The 19,866-nt window shown below is 39.0% G+C and overlaps 1 protein-coding gene across 1 annotated transcript in view; it reads right to left on the minus strand.

Moving 5' to 3' along the window:
• Positions 1–14,921, minus strand: part of TRDMT1 (tRNA aspartic acid methyltransferase 1) — a gene marked incomplete at its 3' end in the record, with an annotated part of 29,859 nt that extends 14,938 nt beyond the window's left edge. Inside the window, exons 1-4 of the mRNA XM_082014961.1 lie at positions 14,727–14,921; positions 5,569–5,678; positions 3,736–3,812; positions 2,197–2,268 (exon numbers count right to left, since the gene is read on the minus strand). Coding sequence (XP_081871087.1) covers positions 2,197–2,268; positions 3,736–3,812; positions 5,569–5,678; positions 14,727–14,790 — 323 coding nt within the window. The 5' untranslated portion in view covers positions 14,791–14,921. The remainder of the gene's footprint in view (positions 1–2,196; positions 2,269–3,735; positions 3,813–5,568; positions 5,679–14,726) is intronic.
• Between the last annotated feature and the right edge of the window lie 4,945 nt (positions 14,922–19,866).

A 19,866-nucleotide genomic window follows, 5' to 3' on the forward strand; every position in this document is an offset into this window, starting at 1 on the left:
ACTGCTTTATAGTTTCCATAAACTAAACGCATGCTGTACCAATTTAGACTGCAAAGTGATAATTACTATATTAAGAATTTCCCTTTTTTGGGCTGAAATACTCCATACTCAATGTCTGGCAAACATGTCATATCCAAAAAATACACAAACACTATCTCAGTAAAACATAAATCTATTGAAACTGAGAAACTCTGCAGAAGCCACCATCTTGAACATATTACAGACTGCTTCCACTAAGTACTGCCTCAAGAAACAGCCTGCCCAAGGGAGATAAGGCACGTCAGCAGGGTCTCATGGGGTGTTGAGATAAAGTGCCATAGCCAAGCCCAGCTCCTTTGCACCGTCATGACGAAAAACAGATGTCCTGCAGTGTCTAAAGCTTTGGTTTGAGAAGGAAAAGCTTCTGCCTTTTATCCAGCTGAGCCCACAGCAACCAGGAAGCAACATTTCCATATTAATGCACAACAGCGTCCCAAAGGCAGCCAGCTTCTTAACTGTGTCCGAGTTTAATGGAAAGGAATACTGAGGTCAGGATTCTCGTAAGGATAAGGAAGGTACTATTATTCTGACAAATCATTAACTTACACACTATCTGCTGGTTTTAATTTATCATTGTGAAAGGGCAGTCTGGATGACTGAATTACATTCCTTGTTCCAGAAAAGACATCCTTTGTAACTTTTGGAAACCCACATTATCTCGCTATTTTTGTGCCTCTGCTAGAAGTGGGGAAGTAATAACAATATTTCTTTTTACCTTTTAATTGTCTAACTTACTAGGCTATCGAATCTGTATTGTGTTCTGTACTGTGCTCTCTGCCACAGACTTCTTAGGTGATCCCAGCCAAGCCACTCAGCCCTTCTGTATCTGTGTTCTCTATCTGCTGATGACAAGGGCAAAGAGGTGGTCCCATTTAACCTTGCTGGCTGCAGAAAAGTTGTTTCTGGAAGAAGGATGAAGACCCTTTTCTCACAGTGTTAATGGCAGTTTGAAAGAAAGGCTGTTGTTGGTACTAGTTTCCTCCTGTGCAGAAAGTATTCATTAAAAGACAAACAAACAAACAAACAAAAAAGAAAAAAAGAGAGACAGCCAAACCTCCCTTTCTCCTCCTCCAATTCTGTGAGCAAGATTAACCAATGAAGGAATATATAGAGAAGAGCTGTCCCAGTCTCCAGCAGAAGCACAACTGCCAGGAATGGTAAGTGCCTGGTGGACTGTAACTGATGCAAATTCTCAGGCTCATGGCAATTGGCGCCCACTGGACATCTCAATCCAGAAGCAGAGATTTCTGCTGGGTAATCGCCTTGAGCAACTGCTTGCTCCACTTCCCCAGGAAGGATTCTTACAGTGCTATGCATCTCTTCCCAAAAAAGACTACAAGCATTACTTGAAGTTGATTTTTAACACTCTGAGTAAGAACAATTTAGGTGGGCAAAAACCACTCTGTTTGGACTTACTGTTTAAAAATTTAAGGCATACATAATACAAATAATTATGGCTCTTTTATTAGGAACTGGGGTCTGACCAGACAAAAATGACAGATCAATACAAAGACAAAGGGCACTGTTCAGACAGTGCAGTGCTATTTGAATTCTTTAGTATTACTACTCAAAACAAGAGATTATACTACAAACCAAAAATACACAATCTGCCCCAAGATATCTAGAAGCAGCACCAAAAAGACAGAATAGACACTTTAAGAAAGAATGGAATGGGACAGAAGATATATCATATTGTGCAGTCAACAACATATTTCAACAAACTTTCAAATGCTACCTACTCAAAAGGTGACTAAATGTTGAATCAAAGCTTTTAACCTGCTATTCAAGCAATTTTCATGTTTGGCGTTACCATTAGCAAACTATTCTGTTATGTTACCTATTCCTTGCGGTACAAGTTTGATATTGAACTGAAAACAAATTAAGTCAATTTTTTTCATTTATGATACAGCCACAGTTTAAACAGACACACAGTAAAATGAAAATCAAACAATGAAAGCATATACAGTAACTATGAGATGATGATGGCATTAGTAAAATACAAGTATTTGTAAGCTACATGTGAAAACAAACAAGTAATACAACATAGTACTAGTAGTATCCCTGTAAAAGCGGGTAGATGACTTGTCTCACTGAAATATAAAAGACCTACTTAGTTACAACAAAGACTTAAGAACTGAGGTAGAAGTTCATTTATACCTTGGGAGAATATCAAGGATATAGAGAAAGCTCTTTGTCCGTGGATCAGATACATCACCTTGCAAGCCAATTCTAAGAAAGAATAAAGAAACACCTGTACATTAGTTGGAGCAGACTGACATTTGACTTACATTTTTCTATTGAACACTGACACTTTTTGCTCTGAGTTTCAAAACGGGATTCTGCAAAAGCATCATGTACAGACATGAGGACCTGCTCACAGAGGCAGCGTCCTAAGAAATGCTCTAAGGATGAAAGTCTGCCCCTGTAATCCATCAGCTCACCGCGAGGTTAAAATTGAAGCATTCAGTAATGAAATCCACTCCCCAGTCTGCAAAGCATTTTGCATTCTGGCCTTGTCCAGCAAACCCCTTGAAGATTCTTGGCTCTTAAAGAACAAAAAACCCCACTGGGCTCCCGGGAATACCCCGCTATTTTACATTGAGTATATTAAATTATTTCTATTAATTAAAGCCTCAGTGTTCACCATTTTCCAGGATTGAGCTGCATGTGAATAAATTTGTAACCAATTTTGTAACATTAAACTGGACAGCTCATTTAGGCTATAAAAACGATAACATAATTTAACAATTCCAGGCCTGTGTTCTCCTAACTTACACTTGTATTGGTTCTTAAAAAAGAATAAAGCCTCGGTAGAAGAGCTTTAGCATGTCTCTAAATTAGTCATACACACATTTTGCTTTTCACCATAATATAAAAAAACATTTTTGAAGGAATGGTTCCTATATACATCACAGGTTTGCACAAAGACATTTTTATAGATCAGCACCACTTTGGAGGGATTTCTTTTTAACCTTAGAGCATTCAATGTACTTTCTTACACAAGCAGTTTCATCACCATCAACAGACTTTTTCATGAAGCTACTACTTTGCATGAGTACAGGTACTAGAATCTTACCTCCACTGGTCACTGCTGTCAAGTGATACAAATTTGAAACTAATCTGACAAATAACATCTCAGTGAGTTCAGTTCTTAAGCAGCAAGATATTTTTCTATACCATCCACAAAATCATTTCAAAGGCATTACCCTCCTAGTCTTGGGTGAAATAGAAATATTCCTCAGATTAAACTATTTGTGTGCACACACAATTTTCAATGTACAAATGAAAACAGATTACACTCAGTCTCAGACAGCAGTGAGAAATTCAAATTCTCGTTCTGGAGTTGCCCCAGGAAAAGATTAGATTGATATCTAAGAGAAAAGGAAGCACTCCTAAACAGCAAAATCTTTGAATTTCACTGTCAGAGGAACAATATGGTATGCAAAATAGGGCTGTAAGAAGCTTATTGGATTTATATTGAATTAAAATATAATCTACAAGAAATGTGATCAATAAGTAAGATTCAAAATTGATGCATTTCTTCCACTTCAGTAAACATCATGGTGAGCAGAACTACATTTTTGCTTAGGAAGAGAAAGATACACAGATGAACCACACATGGTGTCACTCTTTAAACCATTTCTCACTTTACATGCTGTAACAACAGCACTTTTCTCCAAAGTGTGCTATATCTACCTTGTAAATGGCTGACAGGGAGGACTCATCAAAATCATATCAAAAGATAATCTGTCAAATTCTTTCAGTGTTATGCCCTGAATAAGGAAAAAAATAGAAGAATTTTGAGTTTTGTAAATTGTATCAAACTCGTAAGTCACCTTCCAGATCAAACTACTCCTCTTAACTTCCACTATATGCTTCATCTAGCAAAAAACTACCTAATCTCCCATTTGACCTAAAATTTCATTCTTTTCTACCTTGGCAAACCGTACAATGTAAATATGCATTAACTGTTTTGAATATGAACCAAACCACTAATGATGTCAGCATCTATACATAATCTTGAGGGTTTTACCTATTCATTCTTTCAGAAGAGGTGTGTAGTGGTTCTTTCAGTAGATAACATCAGAACACTGACTAGTTATTTCTCCCCAGCCCTCCTCCAAATGAAGTGTTATTCTCAGACATGAAGCCTTTGTACATCAGAAACAATATTAACATACTCTGAACAGGTAAAAAAATATTAGATCTTCTCAAAAGACAAACTATCTGAGCAGAAAAGTAGCTCAGGTGTTAACAAAATAATTTTTGCAAGTCCAAACTGGGTGTGTTAACTCTTAGGAGCTCACTATCAATGCATTCTGTGACATTTACTTCATTCTAGTTTTGCCCAGTAAAAATCCCTCAAAGATATTATATGGCTGAAAGCTCTACTCTGCAAAAATATTAATGTTCAGAGAGAAAAAGAATTAGGTTCGTAGCATGAACTAATTATACGGGTAGAAGTTCTTCTAAACTAAATTTTAAGCAACACTAGGAGGACAACATATTAAGAGGAGAGAAGGATAGTGATCAAGTAACTATCAGCTAGACAAAGAAATCACTGCCTTACATATTTTCAGGATTATCTATATAGCAAATATAACTGCCCACAGAACCTAGACAAAAGCAGTTATTTTTTCCAATAAATTTAAAGAAGATCTTGCTGACTGAAATCTGCTCTTATCTACTGTAAGGAGGCATAAGCTAGCATTCTTCTTCTTTTCCCATATAAAACTGTAAACTATAATTTAGCCTGTTATTATTGAGTGCTGAATAGCATCTAACCTTTAGCCACCTATTTAAGTCTTACTTAAGCTGGCATCTTAAAACAAATTCAGAATCTTTTACTGTCATGTTGTAAAACTGTAATATAAATACATATATATTTATATATAAAAATAAAATTATATATATGTAAGTATTCATTAATAACATGATATAAATAATATAATAAAAAGACATATACAGTATTTCCTAACTAAATCCAGACAAAACCATATGCCTAGTTTGCCCCTCGATTATTAAAACAGAAGCCAATTTTACCTAGCTCTTCTTCAAATAATTTGGAAAAGGGACGTAATTCCTAAAACATTTGATCTATTGAGCCCACAAAAAAATGCAAGGCTGTCCCATCCAGTATATTTTCTTGTGTTTTACTCAGATTAACTATAACGACAAAACGAAGGCATGGCTCCAAATGATTTAATTAAATTCTTTCAGAACACATGAAAATATTTTTTTAATCTGAAAGTATGATTTTTGCCATTCCTTTACTGCTGGTAAGCATTCCTCTGGACATTCATGTAACCTTTGTTGATGCAGCAGTGAAGACCTTCATGAAAAGATTGCAGTGTGAGTATCCCTTAACTTCAACAAACCACCACAGCATAAGAAATCAAAGTTATTGTAAAACTGCTATATTCATAACAACAAAAATTAAATCTTTTTGTTTCTTTTGTTACTAATAAGAATAGTGAAGACAACTTCTACAAATGCCATACTAGAGCAAAAAAGATAATCGTTACTCACCTCAATTGTCTTTGCCCATAATGGAGTGCTTGGAAAGTTGTGCTTATAAACTTCATTGGCGAGAGTGTTCACATCAACAGCAGCAACAACTTCTGCAGACATGCAGCTTTCTAAAATTAAAAAAATAATTTGAAAAATGTAACTTCTCTTTACCGCTCTTGGAAAAATGCATTTGTTCAGTTGCATTACAGTTATGCTCGAGGGAAACTACATTATCAAACTCTGCTGTGCTGCCTTTAAAGCTTCATATGAAAAATATGCTGGTTTCTAACCATATGGCAAATACTTCCCTTCCTTATATATCCAAAAATGGAAGCTAACTGCACACTTCTTAATCTGTCGATACAGTCACACAAACTCCAAACAGGGTGCATCTGTACAACACTTCCACCTGCACTCAGTTGGTCTCTGCGGCCACCAAGTTCCTTAGCTATAGCAACACAGCCTGAGTCAATCTGCTGAGTCCCCTTGCTACCACCTGAGCTTCTCCAGCCACTGACAACTCACAGGAACTAAATGTACTATTTCAGAAGTATACTACTTCTCATTGTGAAAAAATGGCACCAATAAATACATGTGAGATACAGCTACTCTTGCAATAAAACTTTAAAAGTTGCCTGAAAAACATTTGTGCTTATATTCCAATAAAACCTTGGGCCTTGAACGCAACTGCTGCCTCCTTTGGGTTCAAGGTCCCAAAAATACCAAACACTCTGAAGGACAACATTTGGCAGTTCCTCTTCTCTTGATATCAGCAGAAGTACTACTGGACACTTAGAGGTGTTGTTGAAAAGAAGCGAGCACAGTGTAACAAATCTACTGAGAGTTAAAATCCCAAAAGAAAAATACACTAAAAAGAATGTAAATAAGCAATGGTTAACTTATAGAGTTAACAGAATAGGTTCTACAGAAGCTAAAGACATAAAAAGAACAGTGTTTAATCCACTGCTTATCATGCCACACTATTTATTATTACTAACCACAACACCTTCACTGAGGCTTTTTATCCAGGAAGATATCCAGGTGGTCACCGTTACAGCCGCAGGCAGAAAACGGTGACTGTACATTACAGTCACTATTATGAAGCCCCAGATGAAAAACAGGCTATTTAAAAAAAAATTTGGTGAATCAAAAGAAACAAGGCAAATAGCCACATCTTTGAGTAATCTCACAACAGGCTCAAGTAACATATTAACAAATGACCTTACGAGACACCTTATGAATTACTGTTAGTCAGCTAATTATTTACAGTTTGAGAGCATGAAAAACCAACTATTAACATCCCCACCAGATTTAAATTTGAGCGATGCAGTCATCACCCATCTACTATCTTTCAGGTTTTCAAGGCCATCTGTGCTGGTTTTGGTTGGGACAGTTAATTTTCTTCACAGTAGCTAGTACGGGGCTATGTTTTGGATTTGTGCTGGAAACAGTGCTGATAACACAGGGGTGTTTTCGTTACTGCTGAGCAGTGCTTACACAGAGTCAAGGCCTTTTCTGCTTCTCACCCCACCCCACCAGTGAGAAGGTTGGGGGTGCACAAGAAGTTGGCAGGGGACACAGCTGGAACAGCTGACCCCAACTGACCACAGGGATATTCCATACCATATGGCATCATGCTCTGCATATAAACTGAGGGAAGAAGGAGGAAGCAGGAAGACATTCAGAGTTACGGCCTTTGTCTTCCCAAGTAACCGTTTGGCATGACGGAGCCCTGCTTTCCTGGTGATGGCTGAACACCTGCCTGCCAATGGGAAGTGGTGAATGAATTCCTTGTTTTGCTTTACCTATTAAACTGTTTTTGTCTCATCCCACAGGTTTTCTCACTTTTCCAATTCTCTCCGCCATCCCACCAGGGAGGAATGAGCGAGTGGCTGCGTGGTGCTTAGTGGCCAGCTGGAGCTAAACCACACCACCTTGTTTAAAACTAAGATGAAAGAGAAATCTGGGTATTGGAAAGATTGTAGCAGACATTTTAACAAAGACCAGTCTGGTTCTCCTGGGTTTACTTAGTGCAATAGAGAGCAAAAAGAATAGGAGTTTCACAAGGAAAAGATTTACAGACAGCCGCCTATTAAGGGTGAACATACGAATCATTATTTGCAGTTACTGTCTTGACATTTTGACCATAAATTGTAACCGAAGTTATTAAATACAGGTGTATCCACAAGGATGACAGAATGACTACACCTGAGGTTACAGAACAGGTGCATTAACACTGACATCTAGCGTGAAAAGAACATCGCCATAGCAGGTTGACTGTCTCAAGTTACAAGCATATTCAAGAACCAACACTTTCATATTCTTAAAACAAAGTTGTAACACGTTAAGTAATGGGAACAAACTTCAAGTACTGTTTAAGAAACTGCTTTAGTTATTTATTCTTTCAGTTTTTAAAATACATTGTCGTGAGAAGCTGATCCTTACTGCGTGTTCCAAGCACTCCAGAAGAAAAAAAAAAAAAAAAAACCACCACAAACAAGAACCTCAAATTATTATCTAAATTAATACATAGTTTAAAGTTGACAATTGGAAATGCAGGCAGTGTGCTTTCTCTCACAACTCGTGATTCAGACGCTCATCCTTTTTACTAGCATCAATCCAATCTCTCCCTACATACATACAAGAAAAAAGAACTACTGAGGATTTGCATGAAGGGACTTCACAGACCCAAATGCCTGGAAATACTGATAGAGAGCACACAGCTAACAGGAATTTACTGAATCCCCTTTAATCCCCTTGCAATACAATGTTCAGTCTAAACCAGAAATGTTAACCCACATGGAAAAGGGACAAGAACTTTTCCTGAACTATTCCACCTGACATCCTCTCTTCTCAATTCAAAGGCCTAGTAATTTTTTCAAAGCTTCTCCTCCTTTTCACTCAAAAGCTGTGGCTCACTTGGGAGTTCCTGTGACAGAACAGACTCCCTCTAAAAGCTGATTACGCGTATTTGTGTGGAAATACCCTGGAAACGCATGAAGGAGCTCGAGTAGACAAGCAGATCTCACACATCCAACCTAACAAAGAAAGGCTTGTGTAAATTTCAAACAAAGTGAAAATTAAACATTTTTAAAGAACTTCTCCTGAAATTTAAAAAACTTTGATGTCAAACTCTGATACTCCATTTTGCTATAGCAACTATATTTATTACTTGAAAATGACTGTAGGAATGTATCACAAAAAAGACTGAAAGCAGAATCTAAAAAAACCCAAAACAAACCTAACAGAATCAAGACTGTGTTTAACTATCCCTACTGACAAAAGGCACAAAAGCAACTCAGGAATATGAAAATGCCCCTGAACTGCTGACTTAGTGAGATGTTAAATCAACTCTCCAGAATATATAGCAGAACTTCAACACAGAAACAGACACAGCTCTGGAGACTTTTTTTTCCAAACAAGTACGTCCAATTTTCAAAACACAGCCATTTAAGAGCATTACAACTATGCAGAGAAGAATTTAATTTTATGCAGACTAAAGAAAAATAATACACATTTCCTATGTGAAACTAAGCAGCTGCTGGAATACTTGATTTGCAATGTTCCTCAACACCTGAGTTTTTGAACCAAGACTTCACATTTCTGAAAGAGATGTTGTATGTCAAAAGGAAGCCACAGACATGATGGGGAAGTTACTGAGGGAGGTGTTATGGCTTATTTTTAGGCAGACTAGATTGTAATCCTCTCTCTTGGCTGAAAGCAGGTGAACTCAAATTTTTATCATACTATTAAGAAAGTACTGATTTTGCACTTGAGTCTTAAAACCTCTAGGATCCACACAGAATCATTTTTTTTACCGTTATTTATACTGGAGTCAAACTTTGGTGCCAATTCTTTTATTGTATACACAATGCTTACAAGCCATTTCAGCTATGTAGTAGTCACTTGAGTGAAAGGGACAGTGCTGTAATGATTGGAAGGTGTAGCATTTGAAACAAAGACAGACAGGATGGGCGCATTTAGCTTCTGATTTGGAAAAAACAAACGCAAAGGGTTGGTTATCTTCAGACATCTTCTTTGTTATCTTCAAGTCATCTTCAAACACTGAAAATAGAATTTCTGACATTATAATATCTGTCCTTTTTCTCTTCAGAATCCATCCCTTTGTTATGTGTTTCTAGCAGACCTTAAAATTAACATAGACCTGGTTTATACTCACCACTGTACTTTTGTAATAGAATCATCAATGTCAGCAGAGCATGGTGTTCCACTAAGAGCAGAGTTTGGTGGATCTCAGCATATTGGAAAATGAGAGACAGACAATTATCTATTCTAACAGGTATATGGAAACAGATGGACAAGGGAAGATTAGTCACATGTTTTGTCAGTCCTGTTTTCTTTTAAAACAGAGAGCAAAGATTTCATTTATGAGTTGTCAGCTCTTGGCTGACATGATTAGGCTGAATCGCCCATGGCTACAGTCAACACGACTATCAGTAAACTTGATACTTGCTTCCTGCAGGATACTTAGCAACTTTTTTCACTGCTCTATTTATACAGAGTTCACGTTCAGCCACACAAACTATGTAAATTTACATTATAGCACAACTGGCACCATCCTGTGCTACGAATGGCTATATTTTAGAGAAGCATTATGTCAAAATGAGCTTAGGTGTAAAAGCTTGCTCAAACTGGCAATATTTTTGTTTTGCATTGTGCTGAATCCTAAAGCTGCTTGTCAGTTTTGTCTGCTTTGTGTCTCCTCCTAACACACTTATGCTCTGTGTAATTACACACACCAGTTTATAATAAAGTGCAATGCACAGAGATAATCAAATAAAGTGAATAAACAGAGAAGACAGGAGTACAAGAGACTCAAATTCTTACTCTATAAAATTGAAATATAACAATTGCAGAGGAAAAATATCCCTACGTTATTACTGCAAAATTATGGTAATTTCTTAAAAGATGTCCTTTCATAGTTTATGCACAGAGACTTTTTTCAGTGACTTGGCAGATTACAAACACTAGGGCCAAGACCTGGAACACATTTTTTATGGGAAAACTGCCTAAATTAATAAGCCAGTTTAAGTTTGTTTTGTTGGGAATGAGGAAGAGCAACCTGTTTGTTTGATGGAAAGTTGCTAAGGAAATTAATTTGTAGCCATAGATTTTCTAAAAATAAACCACTGTGTTTTTCACTGCAGAAACTGTGCACTTTATATATAAAGAATATATTCACACATACATACACACAGACACACACATATATATAAAGTATCATAGATTTAGACCTACATAATCTAAACATCAACCTTTATAAACATCGCAAAGTTTGGAGCACACGGTGTGAGGAAGGGATGAAATGCACTCCCATCTCTTAGCTGCCTCAGTCTTTCCAGAGTATGAATTGTTAACATGAATAGACTCCCTGACCTCTGACCTTAATCAAGCTCAACCTTCTAAATTATATCTTTTTGCGTGTCTTTGCTGTTAAACTTGAAATACTATCATAAAGCATTCAAAACCTAAAACTAGAAATTCTGCATATGCTGAATCATCTACAGGTAAAGTATCAACACAGAGCTAGACAATCCCGAAGATTTTTCTTTTTCAGTTTTGGACTGAAATCTAAATTCAGGAACATCCTTCTTTTCACTGTCAAAAAGAACCTGATTCAACTATGTGACTATGTACTAGTAACTTCTATGTACAGAAATATAGAAACACTTATTTATAAGAGTATAAACTTCTGTGAATTTATTAAAATTGAATTATTTCTTACTGTATGCACAGACAATCTCAAAACCAACTGCACACTACTCTGTGCCAAATACCTTCTACTTTTAATGACAGCTGCCAAAACAATGAACATCCTCATCCTGCAAGCTCAAGTATATGCTATCCTAAAACTAGGTTTATGAAAGATCAGAGCCAAAAAGGGCTTAAGGGTAGAAAGGCAGTGTCAGATTTCCTGGAAAATACCTACTTGCCAACTGAAAACACTAGCAATTTCATAGAAAAGTAGCAAGTTGGACCAGCTCTGCTAAACCTAACTGGCCACGAAACTGGCTACATAAGACGGCCAGGAACCAACAGTGAGCCAGAATTTGCCAGAACTGCAGAACACCTTTTGTAGAACAAGTAGCTTTCCTGGAGTGCTGCCACTGAAGTATTCCATGTTCTCTCTCTTTTCTACGTGTTCCCATTATTTTTCTTGGCTGCATAGATTCACTAGAAACCACAACAAGAAAATAAAGTATTACACATAATCTTCATCTCTCGTGTATCTGGTTTATGAAAGCACTGGCAAAATGAAGGACTTTATTTCAAGTATGGTTTCATGTACACATATAGGCCTAAAACATATAAGAAACCCTATTATTAAAGTACTTACAGAGGAACATTCTTTCTTGTTTGTTTGATTTCCATATAAAAGCAAATACTTAAATGCCCCTTGACTTTACTTTGTTCCTTTATAAATTGTATAAGAAAACTGAATCCAGATGTCTAAAAGACTTGGAAAGAGAAAACAGCAGAAAGGATCAAAATGCCTATCTGCATCAGTATTCCTGAATGCAACTGAATTAATCAAAACCAGTTTTACATAATGACCAGTCATTAAATACTTAGTTCAGTGCAAATTGCATATAACCCTTTTTATTCAAATTGCCTGATTATTAGCTTTAACAACAAAGCAAGATATTCATCTAGAAGTGTACGACTTGGACTTTTTCCAAGACAACACAACACCTATGGGCTGAGTTGTCATATGCTTCTCAGAAAAATAAGCACCCAAATTTGAAAAAAAATTATACCAACTGTAATGCAAACAGCATTGCATCTATCCACTTTGCAAATTTCAATTGGTACTTAGCCATTTAGTACTATCTAGGGTCATTTACACAAATAACAATTTAAGTCTCCTCTTACACATAGTCCCTTCATCTGCTTTGGCTGACACTACTACAAAAAACGTGTCTCACTACTCATACTTACTGTAATTTCTTCAGTCAAATGTAAGCCCAGAATAACAGAAATTACAACATGCACTGACACTGATGCACTTGTTCAGCAAGTTCAGAAACCGTAAGCTTGGCAGTAAATTTACCCTTTCAGGAAATAACATAAGGGTATTGGTTAATTCCTTCACCATCCAAACTACACAATATATAAAGGTGATATACGCTCTCAAACCTTCATATGCACAGTAACTACCACTGGGTACATGTTTATAGTATTCTGATAATCTTCTAAAGCTGCATTCACAATATTCCCATTCTTTTAAGTATTTTGTTGTGTTGTAAATGACTCACTCTTAGGTAGCCATCCATAGGATATCACATGTGGCATTACAATTTGTTAACTATTGCAGAACACTAGCAAACATTCACAAGACATCTATAATCATGTTAAGAACATTGCTAGATAACATTCAGTAAAGATTTGTTACCTACATACACACACCAACACATGACAAATGGCTGAGTGAAGGACCATGCCGTAGGCGAAGTTTCGGGAAACACATTTTTTATGGAAATATGGAAATTGTTTACAATACATAGATAGTTCCTCATCACTTCAGAAATCAGACTACTAGAAATGTAGAGTGTTACTGTTACAGCTATACCACCCTCTTCATTCCACAAAGACTCCAAAATCTGTAGTTCCATACAAAGACCTATTTTGCTCTTAATAATGTAAGGATGTCTCTGGAAATAAGGAAAATGCATCCCCACAACAGGTAGTTAGGACTATTTACACTAACAATGTAGGTATCTCTTTTGGTATATCATGTGTTTTTACACATTATACATATAAAAAACATATATACACATTCAAGTAAAAATTAGGTAGTAGAAAAAATGCTGCACTGCCAACTGTCAGTATGTTTTAAGTGAATGAACAATGCTAAATGGATTCTACTCTGTAAGCATAACCTTTTAATATTGCTCATCTCACTGGAAAAATAACAAGATAAGGTAAATTTTCTCCTGACATTTTTATGAAAATGCTCTCTGTTTTAGAGTATAATCGAAAGTCTGCTAATGCTTATGAAGACTGAAGTATTTGAAGGATTGTCATTACAATTTAAAATTATTATGGTGATTCTCTTAAATGAAACAAATTTTTGTTAAAACCTGTACTTCAAAGTAACAGGGCGCAGGGTACTTTACAAAGGAGATCAATAGCCCTAGCTCATTTTTTTATTTGGGGAAGCCAAGTCATCGATTCTACAGGACTTGCTGAAGGTCACCCAGGCCATGCTTTAACAAGCATGCAATACATTTAACAATACAGCAAACTCACTTCCAGGGTTCCTTGTACCAAAACAAACACTCACTTGGGCAGATAGTCTAGCATGAACTCACTAGACCAGTTTTCATATTTGGAAAGTGTTATACCAGTCTCATATATGGATCACATATCAGCTATTCACCTAATTACATGCCATGAAAACCAAGTCTGCGTGCGTGCCTATGGGATAACCTGGCTAATTTGGCAGAGTATCACGCTGCGTGCCTGTGTGGTCCCGATCCCACTTGCAGCAGGGGTGTGTCAGTAGAAGAGAGAGCATGTTTTGATGAACACAAAATCACAGCCTTCCCAGATGTAGCTGCCTGGGCCGAAGAAGGTCCATGGATCCATAACATCCATCCCAGCGTACTTCTGGTTACCTGGTACCACCCAGCAGGCCACAAACGCTTTCAGGCATTGCTCAGCTTACAGCCATAGACCCCTAATGCAAGACACTGCTAGCCAAAACCTAGTTACCAATCTCCCTTACTGCTCACCCCCACGCAGCCCCCCCCCACCAAACTAGCTCCCTTTAACACCAGCCCCACCACCATAAAGTCACTCTTCTGTCCTCCAGAGGCGCAGGCTGTGACTCCAGGGCTTGGAATGAGGGGACAAGGCCGTCCTCCCACCCCACACCTTCCTTCCACATAGTGCTTGTGCAAGACGACGGCGTGAGGCGACACGCCCAGCTGGGGAAGGGGCTATGGGAGGAGAAGGGCCACCTTAATCCGCCCGCCCCATCGAGAAGATGGCGTCCTCCACAGCCTCCCCTCAGCCGTCGGGGTCCCATCGAGAAGATGGCGCCCTCGCGGGTGGGCGAGGAGGCGGGGGGGACGGGAGCGAGGAGGCGCACTGCAGGGCTGCGGCGGCAGCGAGCACCGAGGGACGCGCTAGCGACAGCCACTCGCCGGTACCTTTCAGGGCCTGGTGCATCCCCCCGATGCCACTGTAGAGCTCCAGCACTCGCAGCGGCGCCATTCTCCGGCAGCCGGCGCCCTACCCAGTCCTCCCGGTGGCCACTCCGAGCGCCGCCCGCTCGTTCCGCCGCTCTTTCGTTCCCACCCGTCCGTCCTCCTCTTCAAAGCCAGCAACTCACTACCAACTCTGCTATTGCCCGCCCCGCGCAGCCCGGGAGCAGCGGCTTAACTCGGCCTTGCTAATTGCTCGTTAAACCCCAAAGTGGGCTTAGGCCCGCAGGATGAAGCCACCCCCCCTGTTTAGCTGGTCCTGCTGCCCCCTGAGGTGGCCGTGGGGCTGATGCTGGCCAGCAGCTCTACCATCTGCGCCCTCCTGGGAGTGAGGGACCAGGAGAAAGGTTGGCTTCCTGCCATGAGCCCCTTCGGGGCCAAGATCTCCTCCCGGCTGAGGGCTCCTCACAGGGGCAGCAATGAAATCCCGACACCATTGCCCTTCCTCAGGCCCTGCCCCACCACAGGGTGTCCAGTGCTTTCTGGGGAGGTGGGGGCCAAGCCTGGCCATTAGTGTTAGGGCAAGCAGGGAAGGGCAGACTGGAGGCCAAAATTAATGCAGGTGGCCTGCCCCTGGCCAGGGCATAGGGAGAGGAAGGGGGACGTGAGGCGGCAAAAGGGGCTTATCCCTGTGCTGGCCTGCTGTGCAGCTGGGCAGCCGATGTGAATGGAGCTCAACAGTTTTATGGGCCTAAGTGTTTCATGATTTCAGTGTGCAGTGATGTTTTTGAGAAGTCATTTCAAAGCCTGCACCACTGGTGGAACAGGAAGGAAGGAAATAACTGATGAAACTCCTCTAATTTGCCCTAAGACTACGAAACTGCTTTTGCTAACTTGGAAAGGAAAAGGCAACTCAAAGACATTGTTGCCCACGAAAACTAGTTTGTTTTTAAAACAAATTTTAGATGCGTATTTACATATATATATATAAAACAACCAGAGTAAATATCCTGCACACTATTATGTGGGTTACCCCCACACACATGAGCAGACACTCACCTATGCCTCAGTTTGCAGATTTAGATTCTAAAGTGAAAGTGGAACCTTGCAAAACCCCAACAAAACCTGAACATATTTCTCTAATAATTTTTTGAGTTAATCATATTCTTGTGGAACCTCTTAGAAACCTGTCAAAAATAAGGTGGATTTGAGGAATATTTATTTTTCCTTTGAAGCTGCCTCATTCAGCCTGTCATAAGTAACTTGTACCTCTTGCCTTTCGGTAGAGGAAGAATTTTTAGCTGAAAGTGGAGGGCAAAAAAGAGAGAAATCTGCTGCCTTTCAGCGCACTTCTCCAGAATAGGGGATGTACCAACTGCAGAAACCAGTGGAATTAGAAACAACATTTCAAAGTAAGAATATTAGTCTTTGACAGCTTTTTCAAAACAGTTCTGTCATTCACCTGTGGATCTTCATCATCAGAGTCTGGGGCTGCTGCTTTATTTGTCAGCTGTGGAAGTAAGCAGGTGACTAAAACAAAAAGTCCAAGGTCTACTTCAGAATTTCTGAAAGGAGTGCATCAGGCGAGGTACCAGAGGAGAGCAACATGCATTGCAACCAGCCGTGAGGCAGGTTGCCTGTCCGTATGGCTAGCAGAGAGCTGAGAAAGGTGGGTGAATCACATGGTGTAACAAAACCCAGAATGTGCCAGTTGGAGAAAACAGTCATGGGACAAAGACAGTGAAGGCTCTGAAGAAGAGAGTTCAAGATGATGAAGGTGGCTGCAAAGAGCAAGGTTGTTATCACCTAAGAGGATACACTTCAGCAGGATCCCTTCAAAATACAGATGCAAGGTGAAGGTAAAGAAAAAGGCAGTTTTAGACTACTGAAATTAGTAAAGCTAATGAAGGAGTTTCAGCTCTTTGTATTACTATTTCAACAACCTATACATCCCAGCAATGCTAGATACTGTGATGAGTGGGAGCTGTAGGCAGCCAGGAGCACTTAATTTATTTGGAGATGCCCAGTATCTGAGCAATTAAAGCTATAGAGGAACAATATTTCCTTATATCAGACAGGGAGACATAGCTGAGCCCTGTTTTTCCCTCTCCTTTCCCTGACTCCAAGGTATATTCTTGCCATTCACACATGGGAAATGTGGAGTCTGGTGGAGAAGGTGACACAGAGGTCTTTGCTGTAGTGGTGGCAGTAGAACATTCCCTGCTTAAGGGGAAATCCTCCACCTACTTCCTCCATCAGGCATCCTCTGTGTAGTAAACTGGAGAATCTCATCAACATGCCTCCGCTCTAGCAACAAAGAAATTCATAAGCTAGGTTGGGATTTTATTGGCTGCTTTTTGCAAAGAATGGGAAGCACCAAAATTTCCCTAGTACTCATTTTTAAACAACTGCCAGTAGTCAGTTTTATAATTCTGTGTAACTGTGTCTGCCCTAACCTGGTTCTCATTATTAATTAACAGCTGCAAAAAGGACCAAAATGAAAATTGAAAATTCCAGGGAATCTGGAAACAGTTACTTTTAGTGTTCTTCCCTTTATAAATGTAAAGTAATAATAATAATAATAATAATAATAATAATAATAATAATAATGGTTTTGTTCAGATCTTAGATAATAGTATTTAAGGTATGCTTAAATTTCAGAAATTGGAGCAATGACCGAGAAGTGTCAAGATCCATGGCCACTCATACCTTTCTTGTTACAGAAAAGCTGAATGATTCCACGGAGAGGATGAACCCTGTGAAAGCAATTGTTCATACTTCACTCAGAAAATCTTGCTAACACATGCTGCCACTGCCATGGGGCAGGCTAAACAGTTGCTCACTCTTGATCTTGTGACCCCGAAGCAGCCACATGTCTGCAAAATTTCACAACTGGTTCTCTCTGACTTAATGACATTTGGATATTGCGACAGATCCTTCTTTCTCGGCTCCATGTATGTAGGACAGATAGGATTCCTGTAAATCTTAATCAACATTTCATTTGTTTAACAGAGGAGACTAATAACAGAGTTGAAGTCCAATGACCACCTCTCAGTCCTACACCACTCTCAGTAAAGATATTTGTAAAATTCTTTTAAGACTTCCTGGGAAGAAGAATTTTGTTCTATGACCCTTCCGGTTTGGGCTTTTGATAAGGGATTTCAGATTCTGCAGCTCTGAACTCTTAATATTTTTTAGGACACAGGTATGGACTGTTTCATATATCAGTTATGGCTCAAAAATACAGCTGGCTTTAAATAATTTATAGGCTTTTTAAAAAACTGTTTATTTATTCTAAATGAGCACATCTGTGGAACTATGATAATGCACTGAAGAAGCAGCTATTTTCTTGACTCAAATATATTTATAGTAAAATATATTTTAAGCAAACTGATCATTTAATGCCATTTTTAAAGCCGTTGACATAATCATATGATATCAGCATTTTCATTGAGACAGCTTTTGAAAACTGCCTCCTAGCAACTAGCAGCATTTCCTCAATGTATAAGTTTCCAAAGTTTGCCCACATCTCTGATAGTGGTACGATACAGGTAATCATGCTAGATCTGAAACTGTTGCCCTGGTAACCAATAGAAACATCCAGTGAAACAGCTACATGTGGTAAGAGGAACACGCAAACGAAACCACTGCAATAATTTCTCTTCTTACAATGCTTTAGACTTGTTAAAAATGTTACAATTATCAATGCTGCCAAACAACATCACAGAAACATGCAAAAATCACCGCCTGACAATTCTGCATTGTACTTGGCAACTGAAAGGTAAAACTACAAGCTATGACTGGACCATGTAGTCTTGTCCTCAAAATAAGAAGAAAAGATTTTCACTGTTGGCTTTCTATAATTCACACCAGCAACAAACGCACACAACAAATGTGCACAAAACTTTATTTATAGGCATCTCAAGCCTTCTGCGGTTACATGTAGCTCTTCTCCCTGCCTTCCCATCTGCAGCAGAGCGGAGACGTAACATGCCAGCAAGGTCTCCCCACCCAGCTGCAAGCAGAAGGTTGCCTGCCCGCAGTGCATGTCACAGGGTTTTATTGATGCCGCAATACTGCAGTAGTATAAATTGCTTCAAGTCTCCTTTGAAAGTAACTCCTCAGCATAAAGCTACGTAATGGAAGCTAGTAGACCTGTAGCTATGAAGTGTTCATGAGCATTTCCTCTATATTAAAAAATGGAGAGAAAGCAAGAAAAATGTCTCTGCTGATATACCAGATATTTAAAAGTGCATTCACAGTGATAAGCCAAAGCTTCAATACAGACGAATATTAATATCGATGTCTGAAAACAAACAAGGCTTCTTGGGTCCACGTGTTCAGTATAACCTACTAAATACCTAAATGAGGACCAGTAAGAGTATACAGACATCTCAGCTGTCTGTAAGGGAAGCTCATGTTCTGGGTCAGAAATCACTGTGGCTAGGAAAGAATGTGAGGCACGCCATACGCTTGCAATGCAATCACGGAATTGAAAAAATTCACTGAGAGTGTCTAGCATAAATTATTTTTTCCATAACCATTGGCCCAGTAGGTTACTAATAAAACTGAAAACCCTTTGCAATTTATCAAAATCAATCTGTACTGGATGTAATGTTTCAGGAGGGAATTTATCAGACTTGGTTTCTGCTGAAATGATGATCAGTAAAGGTAGCTGTCAGCCGCAGACGTGGCATTTCTGGGAAGCTTGCCGGGCCGTGTCAGTGTGGCTAACAAAGTCTACAGTTTTAATTCATAATGCCATGCATCTGCAGGACTAGAAATGAAACCCACATCAAAACAGGTTTTTTAGCCTCTCCCAATGCGCTTCTAAGAACTCTATACAGGGGAAATTATGTAGCTGAAATTATTTGGAAGAATCATCAAACGCAAACATTTTTAACCTTTCTTTTTGCAAATATATTAATCTCTCCATTTCAGGATTTTATTTTCAGGCTCTGGAGCTATGCATATACTCTGCAGGGAATAAGGAATAAAAAGAAATTGCTTCTCTAATTAAATCTTTATTTTTATGGTTTAAATAAATTTAAATCTAAATAAATCTGGCCAGTTTGTTATGTTTGGCCTGCAGTGGTCACCCTGGCTGGATAAGAGGCATATGTTTGCATAATGTTATTGACTTTCT

Source organism: Phaethon aethereus (assembly GCF_964289735.1).
Source record: "Phaethon aethereus genome assembly, chromosome: 2".
In the NCBI taxonomy this organism is placed as follows: Eukaryota; Metazoa; Chordata; class Aves; order Phaethontiformes; family Phaethontidae; genus Phaethon; species Phaethon aethereus.